A 17,180-nucleotide genomic window follows, 5' to 3' on the forward strand; every position below is an offset into this window, starting at 1 on the left:
GCCCTTCAACATTCTAGCCATTATATGTCTCTGTTCAGGCCATCCCTTGACTATCTAAAACTTATCTACTAAAACCCAATTTGAGTTTTCAGGAAGGATTCCATCCCATTGTTCCTCTGAACTAAGCATTTACTTAAATAAATAATAGTCAAATCAGGAATTTTTTCCATTAAGTTTCACATAAATTACTATACATGTGTTAATGTTGCCTTCTCAGCACAATAGGAAGTTACCTAAGGCAAGACACCAAGTTACACATTTTTTTTTTTTTTTTTTTTGGTTATTTCTCTACCTTCCTCAATATTAAGTCCAAAGCAGATGTTAAATATTTGTTGACTCAAATGACGACACACTTAATAAATGCCTTTATGAATACAACCATAATAGATGATATTATTTAAAGCTGCCAAACTCAAATTTTCTTTCAGGAAATGAACAATGAAAAAGACGTGATCCTTGTCCTCACAGAGTTTATTTTATAATTTACCAGGAAAGACAGACTTATAACCAACTTTAGTAAAATGTAATAATTACTTCATGGCTGAGATAAACTAATGACATATAATACAAGTTTTACTAAAGAGAACTAATTTTAATAGAAGAAGGGAGAACAGGGATGTTAGCTCATAGAAAGGCTTCACATATGATGATCTATTAAATCAAGTTGCACCTAGAAAGATGATCACATAGGAAAGGAGGCAGAAGGAAAAGTAATTTAGGTACAAGGAGCAGCATATACTCTGGAAGGATGCAAGTAAATACCATGTTTTAACACACTTGCATAAGTTGAGGATCTGGCAGGGGACAAGAAAGAGGGAGACAAAGATAAACTAAAATTAGAATGTGAAGAACACTTGACTGCCATGTTTAATGTATTGCCATTGAAAATAAGGAACAGACCTTTCAGAAGACTCACATGATCAAATCTATTTTCTTTTTTTTTTTTTTTTTTTTTAATTTTTTTTTCAACGTTTTTTATTTTTTATTTTTGGGACAGAGAGAGACAGAGCATGAACGGGGGAGGGGCAGAGAGAGAGGGAGACACAGAATCGGAAACAGGCTCCAGGCTCCGAGCAGTCAGCACAGAGCCCAACGCGGGGCTCGAACTCACGGACCGCGAGATTGTGACCTGGCTGAAGTCGGCCGCTTAACCGACTGCGCCACCCAGGCGCCCCTAAATCTATTTTCTAAAAAATAATTCTGGTAGTATCTGTAGAACACAGTGAAACAGGAAAAGATAATGGAGCTAGAAAGACTAAGTCTATTTCTATAATACAAATGAACAAGGATCAAAGCCTGAAATAAGTGACAGAGAATTGGGGTGATTAGGGAGACAGTGTCAAGCAACACTTGAAGCACGCGATCACGTTATAGGAATTCCACAAAGAAAAATCTATGGGAAAAAATAATGCCAATTACCACATAGCTTTCACGTCCTTTCTGGAAAGCTTTTATTTTTATATTTAAGAGCTTTTATTATTACATGGTAAACTGTAGTCATTAATAATAAACATATTTAGAGGAGTAAAAAAATATATAAAATGTTTAGCAATCCAAAGAACCTATTTCAGAAACACGTGAAATCAAAGATCTGTATGACACTGTAACATAACAGGCTAATAGTTTCAGCTTTACCAAATTGCTCAAAAGCACAAATATTCAGATTAACTAAGAACAAAGAGGTAGGTGTTGTGAATATTTACTTAAGATTTATAAGACCAAGAAAATGAATTAAAAAAAAATTTTTTTTTAATGTTTATTTGAGAGAGAGACAGAGACAAAGTGTGAGTGGGGGGAGGGGCAGAGAGAGAGAGAGGGAGATACAGAATCCAAAGCAGGCTCCACGCTCTGAGCTGTCAGTGTAGAGCCCCACGCAGGGCTCAAACTCATGAACCATGAGATCATGACCTGAGCTCAAGTTGGACAGTTAATCAACTGAGCCACCCAGGTGCCCCCCCAGTGAATTTTTAAACTTTGATATACACCTTAAAAGAACAGTATGCATATAATTCTAATAATCATATGCTATGTATTCTTTATTATATACACAATTATCTACCTATCTATCTACCTATCTATCTATCTAGGGAGAGACAGAGAGACTGTGAGCAGGGAGGGGCAGAGAGAGAGGGAGAGAATCCCAAGCAGGTTCCCCGCAGTGAGTGCAGAGAGCCCAACATGGAGCTTGAACTCACGAAACCATGAGATCGTTTACCTGAGCCGAAATCAAGAGTTGCTAACTGGATGCATATGGTGCTCCCATATGCTATGTACTCTTAGTAACTAAGTAACTTAGTAACTCAGTTTCATGTTTCCAAAAAGGATGAAGTACAGACTTATAGCATATCAGTTAGAAGATCAGATTAACATATACTTAGCCCAGTTAATGTGGTTACATGGAATATAAAAGAGGATACTAATTTATTTTAAAAAATATAGATACATTGATTGATCGATAGATAAAACCTGCTCAAATGTCTGTACTACATCCTCTTCTAGCTTAAATTCTGACTACAGTGTCCTGCTGGAGAAAACATCTCTTGCCTGAGTTAGTGACAGGGCACAGATGGACAGGGGTGGAAATCTGCCACATTGGGCTAGTTGATAACCAATGAGATGGCCTGAAGGGAGGACTCTGCCCAACAGAAGCCAAGTCAACACAATGGATCCCTCTAGGATGCAGACTCCAAAATGAGAGAGCTAACCAATCAGGAATGAGTGGAGAATGGAGCAGCCCAAGAAGAAAAACAGATAAAGCATGAAAGACAGCTGGAAGACTATGGCTAGTTGCTTGAAGAGTATGGCTTGGAAGCCCAAAATTTTTATTTCATTTCCAGAACCAATGAATGTTTACTTTTATGTAAATTCCCTTTTCCTGAAGTGAAAGGAAGGTCATCTCATATCTGTACAACTTAAGTAGCAGAACAACAGTGATCAAATTAATTTTAATTCATTTTTAAGTATACTAGGAAACATGATCAATAAGTATCATTATTTATCTTGTTTGACTAAAACTTTTAGAAGTTAAAATACTCTACTGGTGTTTTATTTTTAATGTAACCTACTGTTGTTACTTGCCACAATTAAGCCCTGGCAATTTGCACCTGTCATTATTTTAGCCTTCCTACATTCCAAAGGTTTTTTCAATCAATCAATCAATCAATCAATCAATCAAAAATAAAAGCCATTCAAAAGTTACTGAATCAATCGGTCCACATTCATTTCACTTGTTGGTAAACAGCCTTCATCTGTATTTCAGGATTCCAGGTTACATGAAGGTGCTCAGGTAGTTCTAAATCCTGCTGCTGGGTCACCAAGTTATTAGATCTATACCTTCACCTCCCAGAACCACAGGATCTAAGATACAACTAGGGTAGCAGAACTGCACTGCTGGCTCCCACAGTTGAAATATCGCTGGGAACTAATGTCCCCAGCCCAACTTGAAGCCACAACATGGTCCTGGTGTTTCTTCTTTCCCTATGGATCATTTTTTCAAACCTGAAGTTCTTTTGGATTTCTTAAGAATTTTTACTGAGAGCAACAAGAATTCATTAAAAGTCAAAAAGGCAACATCCAAATATACAGTGCTACAGTACAAAACCTTAAAAGGTAAATATTCCTAGATCTCAGGTGTATTCTCTCCTGCTCTCTTTAAGCTGGATCTCTAGATTTCTTAGATGGAAGTAGGATGGGGAAAATGGATAAAGAACAATCCAGAAACCATTAATATACCAGCCACTGTGCTAAGTCCATTTATACATAATCTTATTTAATCCTAACAACTCTGTAAATAGATACTGCCATTAGTTTCCACAAGTGGAAACTGAAGCTCAGAGAGTTAAAGTAACTTGCACACAGTAAGGAAAAAATACAAATGAATTCACACCCCAAAATATAGTGTTCAAAGTCAAAGACCGTCTAAATGTTGCTTCTTCCCTGGTGGAACTCTTTCCATTTATGACTAAAATATATACTGTCATTGGTTCTTCTGTAGCCATTCTCACTAATATTTTCCTTTGTTCTATTGGGTTAAACCTGGAAGTTCTTGGCCACACATAGCTCACAAGGAACCATGGGAAAGTTTCCATACCAATATGAGTTTGGTTAGGTCTGCATAGTGCCTTTAAAAAATATGATATGAATGCTTTCTTTCTTCAGTTGCCCCAAGTATTTATCATCTTATACAAGCCTTCACTCGTTTAAGTGACCTGCTTAGTCTTAAAAAACAGGTCATTTGAAACTGCACCTTTCTCTTACTACCCCCAACTCTGAGATTAAGACTAAGGGTCTGGTCACTTATGTTGCAAACTAGACCAGGCAAAAATGGCTTAGTTCTCCACATGCTTTTCCTGGTTTTCCTCAAAAGGTTAGCCAAAGGGCATTTCACCATGTCCCTCTAATTACATTTCACTGCTATAATAAAGTTACTTATATTGAACAAGTTAATAATTTTTGATACTTCATAAAAATAGTTTAAAAAATTATCTCACCTAGCCCCAGACCCACAAATTCATCAGGAGTCTGATCTTTTGTTCCAGTAAGAGATCCTTCTCTGCCCCGTACTGTTCCAGAAATGTATCGAGGTTTCACTCCAGTTCCTATAAGTTGTGCAAGCTCCAACTGACTGATGCACTTCAGAATCTTCATTACAACAACAAAAAAACTTTTTAAAATTCCATGTTAAAAATGTTTGCAAAAATACTTAAATATATGCAGCCAGGATTTAAATATAGGCTATATTATAAATCATTATAAAAAGCTAAATAAACTTATCCTGAATGTACTAAATTAATGGTTCCCTAAACACTTAAGCCTGCCAGAATATTTAACATTAAATTATTTTATAAACCAAATTGCAAACTTGAAAATAAAGTGCTTATACCTCATGCCATGAATTTCCTAAATAATTTCCATCTGTATGAGCCACTGTGATAAGTGTTTTTATTGTGTCAATGTTCTTCTGTTTCATTTCAGTAATACCAGAACTCACTGTAAGTAAGGTAAATCTTGCTAGTGCTTGGACATATGCATCTCTTTCCAGCTATAAAAAAGAAAAAAGTACACTCACATGGTTATTTAGTAAGTTTTAACTGACAAATCACATGCCTCAAACTACAGTGTTGTTTTTTTTAAGATGATAAATGAAGTAGAAAGGATGAATTTCTAAAATCTAAAGGCAATTAGAGATGGAGATGGGATGTCAAATCAAGATGAGAATTTAGTGATGACAAATGAATTCATACAGTAAAACAAATATTCATTGAGTACTTATGTGTCAAGTACCATGTGGACTAGCAGAAACCAGGTTTATAAATTTGCCCATTCTTTCTCTACAGCTAGGCTGTGCTTTTTAAGACACAACATTTGGGGCGCCTGGGTGGCGCAGTCGGTTAAGCGTCCGACTTCAGCCAGGTCACGATCTCGTGGTCCGTGAGTTCGAGCCCCGCGTCAGGCTCTGGGCTGATGGCTCGGAGCCTGGAGCCTGCTTCCGATTCTGTGTCTCCCTCTCTCTCTGCCCCTCCCCCGTTCATGCTCTGTCTCTCTCTGTCCCAAAAATAAATTAAAAACGTTGAAAAAAAAAATTAAAAAAAAAAAAAAGACACAACATTCATAATTAAATGTGAAATGGGTTAAAAAAAAAAAAGCAAGCGTTGGCTACAATTTATTATCAGACAAAGTATATAAATTACTAGAGGGGCCTGTCCTCATGAAAAACAAGTACTAGATACTTGGTTCCTGTTAAGACAACTTTTCTTAGGCTTAAATGAAATATATAAAAACATAAATATGAAAAAATATGATTCAATAAGTGTGAACATGCAACATATTTAAATAATATATTCAAATTAACATATAGAAATTCAAAGTCTTAGGAACTTTGTATATAGCTAATATTGTATAGAGAAAAAAACTGCAAACCGAAGTTATTTTGATGAATTCCAGACACATCAATATAGAACTACTCCTTCTGTCACAGCTTCTTGTAAACTTAAACATTACGATTCATTTAAATTCCATCATAGACTTGAAATTACTTTTTAGTAAGTCAGACATAAAAAAATAATTGCAACTATAGTCATGACATAAGTAATTTATGTTTCCCGGACTGGCTACAAAGGTGAAATTCTTTGTTACCTGAATGTTGAAAATGCATGCAATTCTGATTGCGCATCTTATACCTTCCAGGCAAAGAGAAGCTACTTCAGTATCATCACAATCTTGCAGACCCACACTAAACGCAGCCAGAAAAGGTGTCCAAGCCAACTAGAAAAATTAAAAATTTAAGGCGTATCATGAACATCAAGTGATAATTAAATTTTATGATAGGACTACATTAATATTTCTCAAAGCTTCAGAAAATAAATGATTTGATGAAGTTCTGGGGAAAAAACACCAATGAGTTCCTGGGCATATTTTTTGGACAGCTTTCTTGGACAAAGGAGAAAAACTATGCAATGTTGCCTGGGCCTCAATAAGTGGTACAGCAGGACTATAAATTCAGTAGAAGGACCTTAGACATATTTTAAGCACAGCATCTATAAATTATTCACATCAATGGGAATTGCCAATATCCAGAAATGGTATTAGTTTTAACTTTACCTTCAGAACCTCTCTCTCTCTACAAGCTTTGTCGCCTGCAGCAATTCACAGACTGTTTATTTCTAAGCAGATCCTTTCAGTCATTTTCTCCTTGCAACAAGTACATTACTCTTCTGTCTTTTAACCTGCTCCCTGGACATCATTTAGACTTACTTTTTTTGTAGTCAAATATTTTACATTGAAACATCAGTGATATCTCTGGTTCCTAGTTGGGCAATACTTTAAAAATATAGTTCAATAAAATATTTCATTATAGACTGTGAAAACCAACAAACACTAAATTTTACTAGTAACACTCAATACCTAGTAAAACTGTAATGTAAAATAAACAAAAAAGGACTACCTTTGGACTACTGAAAATTCTAATATCAAAACATGTATGTCTAATGTGAATATTTGTTGCTTTTAATAAGTTCTAATGAAGCAAAACTATATAACCATAGAGATGAAAAAGATTTACATGACAACTGGAATTTTCAAAAGATCTAAGAAGTTTTTGTTTAAAAAAATTTTTTTTTAATTAAGAAAATATTTATTTAGGGGTGCCTGGGTGGCTCAGTTGGTTAAGTGGCCGACTTCGGCTCAGGTCATGATCTCGCGGTCCGTGAGTTCGAGCCCCGCGTCGGGCTCTGTGCTGACAGCTCAGAGCCTGGAGCCTGTTTCAGATTCTGTGTCTCCCTCACTCTGACCCTCCCCTGTTCATGCTCTGTCTCTGTCTCAAAAATAAATAAACGTTTAAAAATATATATATATTTATTTAGAGAGAGTGAGAGAAAGAGTATGTGAGTGGGGGAGAGGGGCTGAGGGAGAGAGAAAGAGAATCTCAAGTAGGCTCCATACTCAGCACAGAGCATGATGGGGGGTTCAATCCCATGACCCTGGGACCATGACCTGAGCCAAAATCAAGAGCTGGATGCTCAACTGACTGAGCCACGCAGACACCCCAAGATCTAAAAAGTTTTTAAGATTATTAAAGAAAACAGGATTACCCAAAGCTGTGTTTGTAACATCAGAAAGTTTAGAAGTATATAATCCCTAAACAAAGGAACATAAACCTTAGTACCTAATTTCTAGTCCTAGCTTTGCCTCTCTGAACCTCACTATCGTCCTCTTCAATACCTGGACTGCCACTATAGAGAGATGCTTTAGGAAGCACATGAGGTGCAATACTTTTAAAATATGAAGTACCACATGGAAGTAATAAATTACACATTCTATTGTAAGTAAAGAAACAGCACATCTATTCAGAAACCTGTGTAATATTTTATACAAGAAGTATAAATGGTTCTAAAGCCAGTGAAAAATATGTTTAACTCCACCAGGAATTAAAGACAATGATTTCTCCTATCAAACTACCCCTAAATAATATCCAGGGGACATTGCAATTATTCATTCATAACTGTGTAATCCTTTGTAAACTACAATTTGGCAGTATGTAAAAAGATACTTAATATTTATATCCCTTAATATATCACATCCTAGAAACCTCTCATTCATTCCTCTACCCAGTCAATGCTTGTTTATTGAGCACTTACAAGCTAGGAATTGTGCAAGATATTGGGAAAAGTAAACAGAACAGTCCCTTACCTCAAGTCTAGTAAAGAGATAGATATTAAATTTTAAAATAAGTCAATGTATAAATACCAACTGTTAAAAATACAGTAAAGGATAAGTACAGCACATTATTGAAAGGACCAAATTTGGAAGGGGCAGAGCAGGGCAGAACTCTCTGAGAAGGTAACATTTAAATTGGAAACCACTTGGGCAAAGAAGGAAAGAGCATTCTACATAAAAGGCACAGCTTGTAAGAATGTGCTGAAGACAAAGTAATTTAGGACATTCTAGAAACTGATGTTATGTTAGTGTGACTGCAGCATAGCAAGACGTAAGAAATCTAGCAATGAGGCTGGAAAGGCAGGTGGAGCCAGAGGATGTTGTGGGTGCGTTAATTTCATCATGTATCATGCAAAGTCAGTGAAGGGTCTTAACAAGGCAACATTCCATTTTGTATTTTAAAATGATCAGTCTGGCCTCTGTAAATGGATAAGAGGAGCACAAAAATAGAGATAAGAATACTAGTTAGGACATTATAATATTAAAGGTAAGAAATGAGGATGTCTGGAGAGGTTAATGGCAGTAGAAGTGTTGGTGAAAGGAAAGATTCTTAATTCTAGCTTAGAAGATGTTTGCATAAACTAGAACTAATCTAGAGCACAGATAATAAAAGCTATTTATGAAGAATTTTTAATGATATGGGGAAATACTATGTGAGAAACAGCAGACTATAAAATTCTGCACATAGTATGATCACAACTGTTCAAAGAAAGTAGTATATAAACATATTAACAGAAGTTTTTTCTGAGTGATAGAACTATGGCTGGTTCCTGCTCTTTTCATTCTCCACCTGCCCCCCAACCAAACACATCTGAGAAGAAAAAGAAGAGTGTAAGATTATTTAAAACAAAACGAGAAGCTGGTGTATACAATTTGTTTCATAAAAAGTGTTTCTTGGGGCGCCTGGGTGGCGCAGTCGGTTAAGCGTCCGACTTCAGCCAGGTCACGATCTCGCGGTCCGTGAGTTCGAGCCCCGCGTCAGGCTCTGGGCTGATGGCTCGGAGCCTGGAGCCTGTTTCCGATTCTGTGTCTCCCTCTCTCTCTGACCCTCCCCCGTTCATGCTCTCTCTCTGTCCCAAAAATAAAAAAAATAAAAAAAAAAAAAAAAAAAAAAAAAAAAAAAAATTAAAAAAAAAAAAAGTGTTTCTTATATTTTAACATCATTTTTTACATTATTTCCAAAGATAAGGCTACTTATCTTTTATACTCCACTATTTAATACTGCCTCCCTAGCACCCCATCCTCTAATTCTTCATCAAGTTTCAGAAATAAAGTTATCCCATACACCTTGAAGTAAGAGTAGAATGATAAAACTTGAGAGCTAAAAGAAAGCACAGAAATCTTACAGTCCTCTTTTACTGCCCATGCATATGTGTCCTTAATGTCCGAGAAAGAACTCAAATTATGATCTTCAGCTTCCACAGGCAATCTTGCCACACTGTCTCACGAACTGGAATGTACTTGACCCCTTTTCCCTTTTCAAATTTGACTACACTCTCTACTTCCCTATAATCCTTAGTCACTGCTTACTTTGCAATTTGGAGAAAGGGTAGGAATATAGGACAGGAAAATGAAGAAGGAATAGGCAATCAAATTGTAAGGAACCAGTAGTATCAGTATCATTCTTACTAGGTCAACCTATAAATGTAAATAATGCTTGTTTTTGTTCTCCACTCTACTCTCTGCGCTCCAGGCGTACTCAGAACCCACATAGGAGATCCTGGGCCAGAAGCTCAAGAAATTTTAGGTAACTCCAAAGGCTTAATTAAATAGATGTCATTTAATGAAAACCAGGCCAAGGATTAATGATCATTCTCTGAAATTTTTCTATTCTTATTTCTTAAGATCAAACATTTATTAATTACCATTAGTGTATACTTTTTCTCATTCTCTTTAAGAAAAAATTTTTATTTGCTGTATCGTAAATAACATTGCTTTTGCTTCCAGGTCCTCACTAATGGGCTAGAGATCACTATATTTCCTTAACTTAAAAACATGCTGAACAAAACTGTACATAAATGTATACTGCAATCAAAAGTTATTAGTAACTCTTGGGGCACTGGGTGACTTAGTCAGTTAAGCATCTGATTCTTGATTTCGGCAGGTCATGATCTCATGGTTGGTGAGACTGAGCCCCACATCAGGCTCTGCCCTGACAGTGAGGAGCCTGCTTGGTATTCTACTCTCTTCCTCTCTCTATGCCTCTCTCGCACATTTGTCTCTCTTAAAATAAATACACATTAAAAAAAAAGTTATTAGAACTCTTACCTTAAACATAGGCCTCACATGCTCCAAATGTGTTGCACTTGTAAAAGGTGCCTGAACGTGGCTCACGGCTTCCATGAGTGCTTTTGCTGTCTTGGCCATCTGTTCCATTTCTAAGTTATACAGAAGTCTTCTTTGTTTTTCACTGGCTACATCTGAAACAACAAACACTATTAGCATTTAAAAAATAAATCATTTAAAAATGCTTTGATATTTTACTATAAAATAATAAATGCCACCAATTAATACTAATTAGACATAGTCTTAAAAAAACAGATACAAAAGGTCACATAAGGTGTGATTCCATTTATATGAAATATCCAGAGTAGGTAAATCCATAGAAATAGAAAGCAGACTGGTGGCAGCCAGAGGCAGGAGAGAGGGAGATAATGTGAAGTTTAATCTTAAACCTTCCGCATTTCCTTGAATCACCCCTACTTCCAGTTTCTGTTTATGTGTAACAACAGATGAAAAGACAGAACTGTGTTGCTTGTAGAGGAGGCAGGAAAAGACTGAGAGTTGAGGTCTGACTGTTGGGGTTCCCTAAGCAGTCTCACTGACCTCCTAATCCATGCTGAGATTTACTACCACATTAATTGACAAGTATGTATTAAATGCACACTAAATCATGAATATTATGTAGCATTTTCTTTGATCACTGGTCAGTGCTATCTTTATTCAGAATGTGGAAAAACATAAAATCAGATCAGCAAACTGTGTAATACTTTTCATTAGAGTAGTATCTGACTTACTCTAAACCAAGTGAAAAAAAACTTTTAGCAAACCGCATTTTTCCTCTGAACAATCAGAATTCAGTTGATTTGGATACTTACTTTGTTTACTTGATTTTGTAGGGATTGTTAGTTCTTTTGTTTCTTTCATTGATATCTTTTTTCCAGCTATCTCATTATAGATGGCTGACAGATACTCTTCAGGAAGGTCTTTACTGTCATTGATACCTCTATTCATCTTAATGTATTGTTCCTTTGTCATTTTATTTTTAACCTAGAAATGAAAAACCATTTTAATTCCTAAAACTCCTATTTTAAGAATTTGAATACTTTTAGAAGAGAATTTATAAATACTTTGAGGACAGGACAGGGCAAATATTCAGTGAAACATATTTAAATGAGAAAAGGAAGTCACCGAAAATGAAGGTAATATAGAGAAGACCTATCCTGGCATATGCTAATTAACCTTGCTCTGATGTGCACATATATAATTTGTAATAAGAAACAGGGAAATCGAATAATGAAATTATTTGGTTTTGCCCAAGGTTTAAGAGTTCTAGCTAGAGTCTTTAAAAAAAAGGACCATGACAAGTATTAAAAGCATGGTATCAAAAAGATTCAAATCTTAGTGGGGGGGGGGGGGCAGAAATATGTTGTAAAGATTTAAAAGCTAATTTTACGTAACAGTGGATGCAAAGTAATAGCCGAATTTATTTAAATCAGATAACAGTTTCTTTGACTGACTCATTGTGGTAAATGAAGGTTAGGTGATCTGGGTCAAGTGTCCTCAGAACATTTTGTCTTGTTAAGAGTACTCTGACCAGGAATGTCTTACAGCATACCTTCATCAATCTGTGGAGTACAAGCTTGTAATTTGTAAGATGCAGCCCTGTCACCAAAGTTGAGAACTAGCACAACCAAAATGTTTTTATCTGGACAAAACCCAGAGAAATTATAGGCTGTGTTTGTTTGGTTCCAGACTACAGCAATAAAGTGAATATTGTAATAAAGTGAGTCAAATTAATTTTTTGGTTTCCTAGTGCATACAAAAGTTATACTTACACTATACTATCGTCTATCAAGCATTATGTCTTACAAAAACAATGTACATATCTAAATTCAAAAATACTTTATTGCTAAAAAATGCTAACCATCATCTCAGCTTTCAACAAGTCATAATCACTGAACACAGATCACTGTAACAAATGTAATAATAAAGAAAAGTTTGATATATTGTGAGAATCACCAAAATGTGACAGACCCATGAAATAAGCAAATGCCGTTGGAAAAATGGTGCTGATAGACTTGCTTGATGCAGGGTTGCTACAGGCCTTCAATTTGTAAAAACACTATTACCTACAAAATGCAGTATATATATATATATTTAAATATATATATGTACACACAAATATATTTAATTAAATATGTGTATATACACACACACACATATTTAATTAAATATATTCCTACCATCTCCCATGAAGAATTTAAGGCATTCTAAAGATAAGGCTCTTCCTGTAAATTTATAAGACACATAGAAAGCAAGCAAGTCCTAACTTTAAAAACTCATCTTGGGGCACCTGGGTGGCTCAGCTGGTTAAGCGTCCATCTTCGGCTCAGGTCATGATCTCACAGTTGGTGGGTTTGAGCCCAGCATCGGGCTCTGTGCTGACCACTCAGAGCCTGGAGCCTGCTTAGGATTCTGTGTCTCCTCTCTCTGCCCCTCCCCCAGTTGTGCACTTGTGCACATGCACGCTCTCTCTCAAAAATAAACAGTAAAAAAACAAACCAAAAAACCCTCATCTGAGTCAGCACCAAAAATAAACAAACAAACAAACGAATGAATGAAGGAAAGTTTCACCTGAAGTTCTGATAAATACTAATTAACAATGACATACGGTTACTAAAATAAAAGACCATATAAGTGCTGTCAGTAAGAGGCTAAAAAAGAGAAACATTACCTGGAAATCTTAAGCATGGCATGTTGTTTTTAGTATTGTACCAGAGACAAAAAGAAGTCTTGGTAAAAAATCTGAAGTAGCTGTATATTATGCTTGTGCATCTGGGTTGGGAGGTGGAAGTGGGAGTAGGGAATACACTAATTTCAGGTACCCCAAATAAAAATATACTGCTCAAACAGAACACAGTGGTATTCTGGAAGTAGGATAACACATAACCCTACTTTTCCTTTTCCTGCTTATCTTTTATGGAACACCCTACTCTTGACTTTTGTTTTCATGCACTTAAATTAAGCTGTGTTTAGTTTTAGTATTTAAATCCCTTATTACAATGTAGATTAATATACACTAAAAATTAAATGTGTTCTAAGTATGCCTCCAATTTTTAAAAAATTCATTGACTCACACAATATATAAAAGGTGGTCTAACTATAAATATTCTAGGTAAAAAAGGAACATAAATGACTTGTTTAAATATTTTAACTTTGAAAAACAACTAAGAATGAGAAGAATTAGTTTTAAGGAATTCCTTTAAAGTCACCTGTGTTCTTTAAAAATGGTGTCATTTGTTATAGTTCATGTGGTCCTGAATCAAATCATATGGGGTCATGATTATGGGTTCAATTTTTTTTTTTTTAAGTTTATATATTTATTCGAGAGAGATGGAGACAGTGCGGGTGGGGGAGGGGCAGAGGGAGAGAGAGAATCCCAAGCAAACTCCACGCTGCCAGCACAGAGCTCGACGTGGGGCTCAACTTCACAAAACTGTGAAATCATGAACTGAGCTGAAACAGAGATGCTTAACCAAGAGCCAGCCAGGCACCCCTAGTTCAGTTTCTAATTGAAGTTTCCTTCACCGAAACTTATAAGCTGTTCTGTGGCTGCAGGCTGCATATAAGGACACGAGGTCAGCCAGCAGCAGTCTGACACAGTGCAGTTAACTACTGCCAGACCAGGACTCCACGCACATGCTCTACGGACACAAACGAGTGCCACGAAGACAGAACACTGTTCTCAAGATGTTTCCTAACGGATATGTGTTCAGAAATTTTTAACAATCTGGGTCCTATGAAAGAACATTGAAGGAAGTTTCAGTATTTCCTCAAAATACCTTACACAAGAATGTACATGTGACACAGATGCACAGAACACTGACAATTCATTTACAGAACCAAATTCTTTAAAAATATAACATTCTAAAAACAAATGGAGGTAGTGTATTGGTTTGGACCAAAACACCAGACAGAAAACTGTGATATGAAGTTATCCAAATAGGTCAGTATCTGTAGACTGCCTTATAATAGGAAAAAAGTATGCTGCATAATAAAAACCGGGAAGTGAGCTGCTTTAACTATACTCCCAGCAATATAACAAAGGCAATTTTTAAATGACTAAAATATTAAATCACTTTTTAAGAAAGGTCTATATAAAATCAAGTAAATCGCTGGTAAATGCATAGCTGTTGAAGGTAACTCTGTATGTAATTCCCATTCATACATTTGATACATATTTTCCATATAAGCCTTGCCTTAAACATCTCCAAACATACACACACACACACACACACACACACACACACACCCTATATTGCAAAATTTAATCTCAACCTTTAAATAAATTTTAATTTTTCTAATACCTCTTGGATTAGTAATAGTTTATTTCACTTCCTAAGAATAATAGATATCATTAGATGCCTATCCATAAGTACAAAGAAATTCTTGCAAATAGATAAATTTATGAAGATAATTTTCCCCAAAGATACTCAAAGCATGTTTTTGAAACTAAGCCTGAAATACCTAAAACTTATAAAAATAAATTTTTTTTTGCTAATGGATATCAGAAATCAAGTGACAGTACCTTAATATTTAAGAAGGAACTACAAATTTTAAGAAACAAATGGAAGTTTGAACACTGCCTGGATATCTAATACTTTAAAATTATTGTTAATTTTTAGATGTAATGGTATTGTGGTTATTTTTAAATAGACTGTGTGTCTTTCAGAGATATACACTGAAATAAACACAGATGAAATGATACCTGGGATTTACTTCAAAATGATCTGGGAGAGAGAGAAAGGATAAAAGTTGAATAAGACTGGCCGTAAGTCGGTAACTGGAAGCTGGTTGATAGGCACATGCAGGATTCCCATACTAATCACTCTGTTAAGTTTTAAATGTTTAAAAGAAAAAATGCCTATATACAGGGTTTTTCCATGTTGTAATAAGTATAGGCAGAAGAATATATGCATATTCTTATGATAAAATTTATCTTAAGCTTTATATAGCTGTCAATCATGGGACAAATACAGACTTATTTTGCAAATGTCTAAAAGTCTAATTAGAATTATTACCAGAAACTGCATTTGTAAATTGTACACTACACCGCATTAAATACTCCCATTTGGTGACGAGTTTCACTAAATAAGATTAAAATTTCAACTATTACTTACTGAATTCAAAAGAACGTAGTTAATGTGTACTATCTGTTACATGGAGCACATACCTGTGGACTGTGAAGATCTGTGGTCAGCATGATAATTGAGTAAGCCAAAACATAAGCAGTATCTGCACTAGCAAAAAGGGTTTGCCTGAAAAAATAAATGTATCATGTTATAAACTTTTATTGTTTTACACTTGCATTTAAATAAATCAAACCCCCTTACTTTTCTCTTTCAGGACTTATGTTTTAGCTCATACTACAATTTTTTTCGCGAAAACATCCATCACTTCTAAATTGGAGACAATCTAAATTCTGAGAGCAGGAGACAATGAATCTCCTGATGTTCCCTAGCATAGTGATAGCTGGCAACCCCATAAGTGCCTGAATTTGAATCTTGCTTACCCTTGGTTGCATTCTAGGTATCTCGCAGCAAATTTTTCCATCAATCGATCAATTTTCTGAGCTTCCCCTGGAAGACGGAATCCTTCCAGAAACATACGAAGAGCTGAAACAAAGTCCTTTCCTGAAAAGTCGTGTTGGTCCACATATGCATACATGACTTCTTTGTTAAATTTATCATTATCTCCCAGGAACTCACCCACTTGAGTCTAAAGAACAAAAGATTAAAAAAAGGATATCCTAATGAAATGCTAACATTTGCCACAGAGACATTTAAAAAGTAGAAAAATCTGTAAGATTCACAGGTTTTGTCTACAGGGTTAACTATTTCAAACATGAAGCTAAAAAGTTAAACACACTAAATGTGTTTATTAAAAAAATGATATTCGTTTGAGTTTAGAAAATTAAAAAGCAAAAATAAGAATACCTAGGTTATTTTTTAAGTTTTATTATATACATAGGGCATTTTGAAGGGAAAACAGTATGTAGCATTATGTAATTAAGGAATTTTACAGAAAAGGTTAGAATAAAAAAATGGTATTCTTACTGAGTCTAATCTTTCCTCTTGATGTAAGAATTGGGCTATATCTTCAGATGTAGTGCCAAGCATCCCTTGTTCTTGAAGGTACTGTATTCCTCTCTTTGGTTTCTTATTAAATCTAGATGATGTTAAAGTTAATAGAAACATTAGAAATAGAAAATCTTTTGCATTTCCCTGAAAAGATCTTAAACTACCAGTAAATTAATTTTCTAATACCACTAGAAAATAGTTTATTCAACATAATCAATACATAAATATACAGAAATTATTACATTATACAAAGTTTTATTTTTCTTTTAAGAGTCTCAAGCAAAAGGCCATATTTATCAAAGATATGGACCAGTTCACAGACTATATGAGATAATGTCAATTTGAGTAAGGATATAAATACTAAATGTCTCATGTTTTTAATATATATATTCACCTTGATGCTCAAGTAATCTTGGTTCATTCCACATACACCCAGTGATAGATTCTAAGTTTCCTGCTTTTAAAGTAAAGAACTTGATTTTGGTGACTGTTTTAACCATGATCTGACATCATTATTTCCTTTATGAAAAAATTCCTACATAACCAATGCTTTCAAAGGCAAGTCCAAACCGACTAGACTGATACACAAAATCTTTCTCAACA

At 35.2% G+C, this 17,180-nt stretch overlaps 1 protein-coding gene across 5 annotated transcripts in view; it reads right to left on the reverse strand.

The window, feature by feature from the left end:
* ARFGEF1 (ADP ribosylation factor guanine nucleotide exchange factor 1) overlaps window positions 1-17,180 on the reverse strand; it is a 149,672-nt gene that overhangs the window by 36,589 nt on the left and 95,903 nt on the right. For all 5 annotated transcript variants that reach the window (XM_058699744.1, XM_058699746.1, XM_058699747.1 and 2 more), the window contains 8 exons: window positions 16,554-16,665; window positions 16,010-16,215; window positions 15,671-15,755; window positions 11,313-11,484; window positions 10,483-10,634; window positions 6,136-6,264; window positions 4,883-5,041; window positions 4,491-4,641 (listed from right to left, as the gene is read on the reverse strand). In XM_058699744.1, coding sequence (XP_058555727.1) covers window positions 4,491-4,641; window positions 4,883-5,041; window positions 6,136-6,264; window positions 10,483-10,634; window positions 11,313-11,484; window positions 15,671-15,755; window positions 16,010-16,215; window positions 16,554-16,665 — 1,166 coding nt within the window. The remainder of the gene's footprint in view (window positions 1-4,490; window positions 4,642-4,882; window positions 5,042-6,135; window positions 6,265-10,482; window positions 10,635-11,312; window positions 11,485-15,670; window positions 15,756-16,009; window positions 16,216-16,553; window positions 16,666-17,180) is intronic.

The sequence above is a fragment of the Neofelis nebulosa genome, chromosome 14 (assembly GCF_028018385.1).
Source record: "Neofelis nebulosa isolate mNeoNeb1 chromosome 14, mNeoNeb1.pri, whole genome shotgun sequence".
Taxonomy (NCBI): domain Eukaryota; kingdom Metazoa; phylum Chordata; class Mammalia; order Carnivora; family Felidae; genus Neofelis; species Neofelis nebulosa.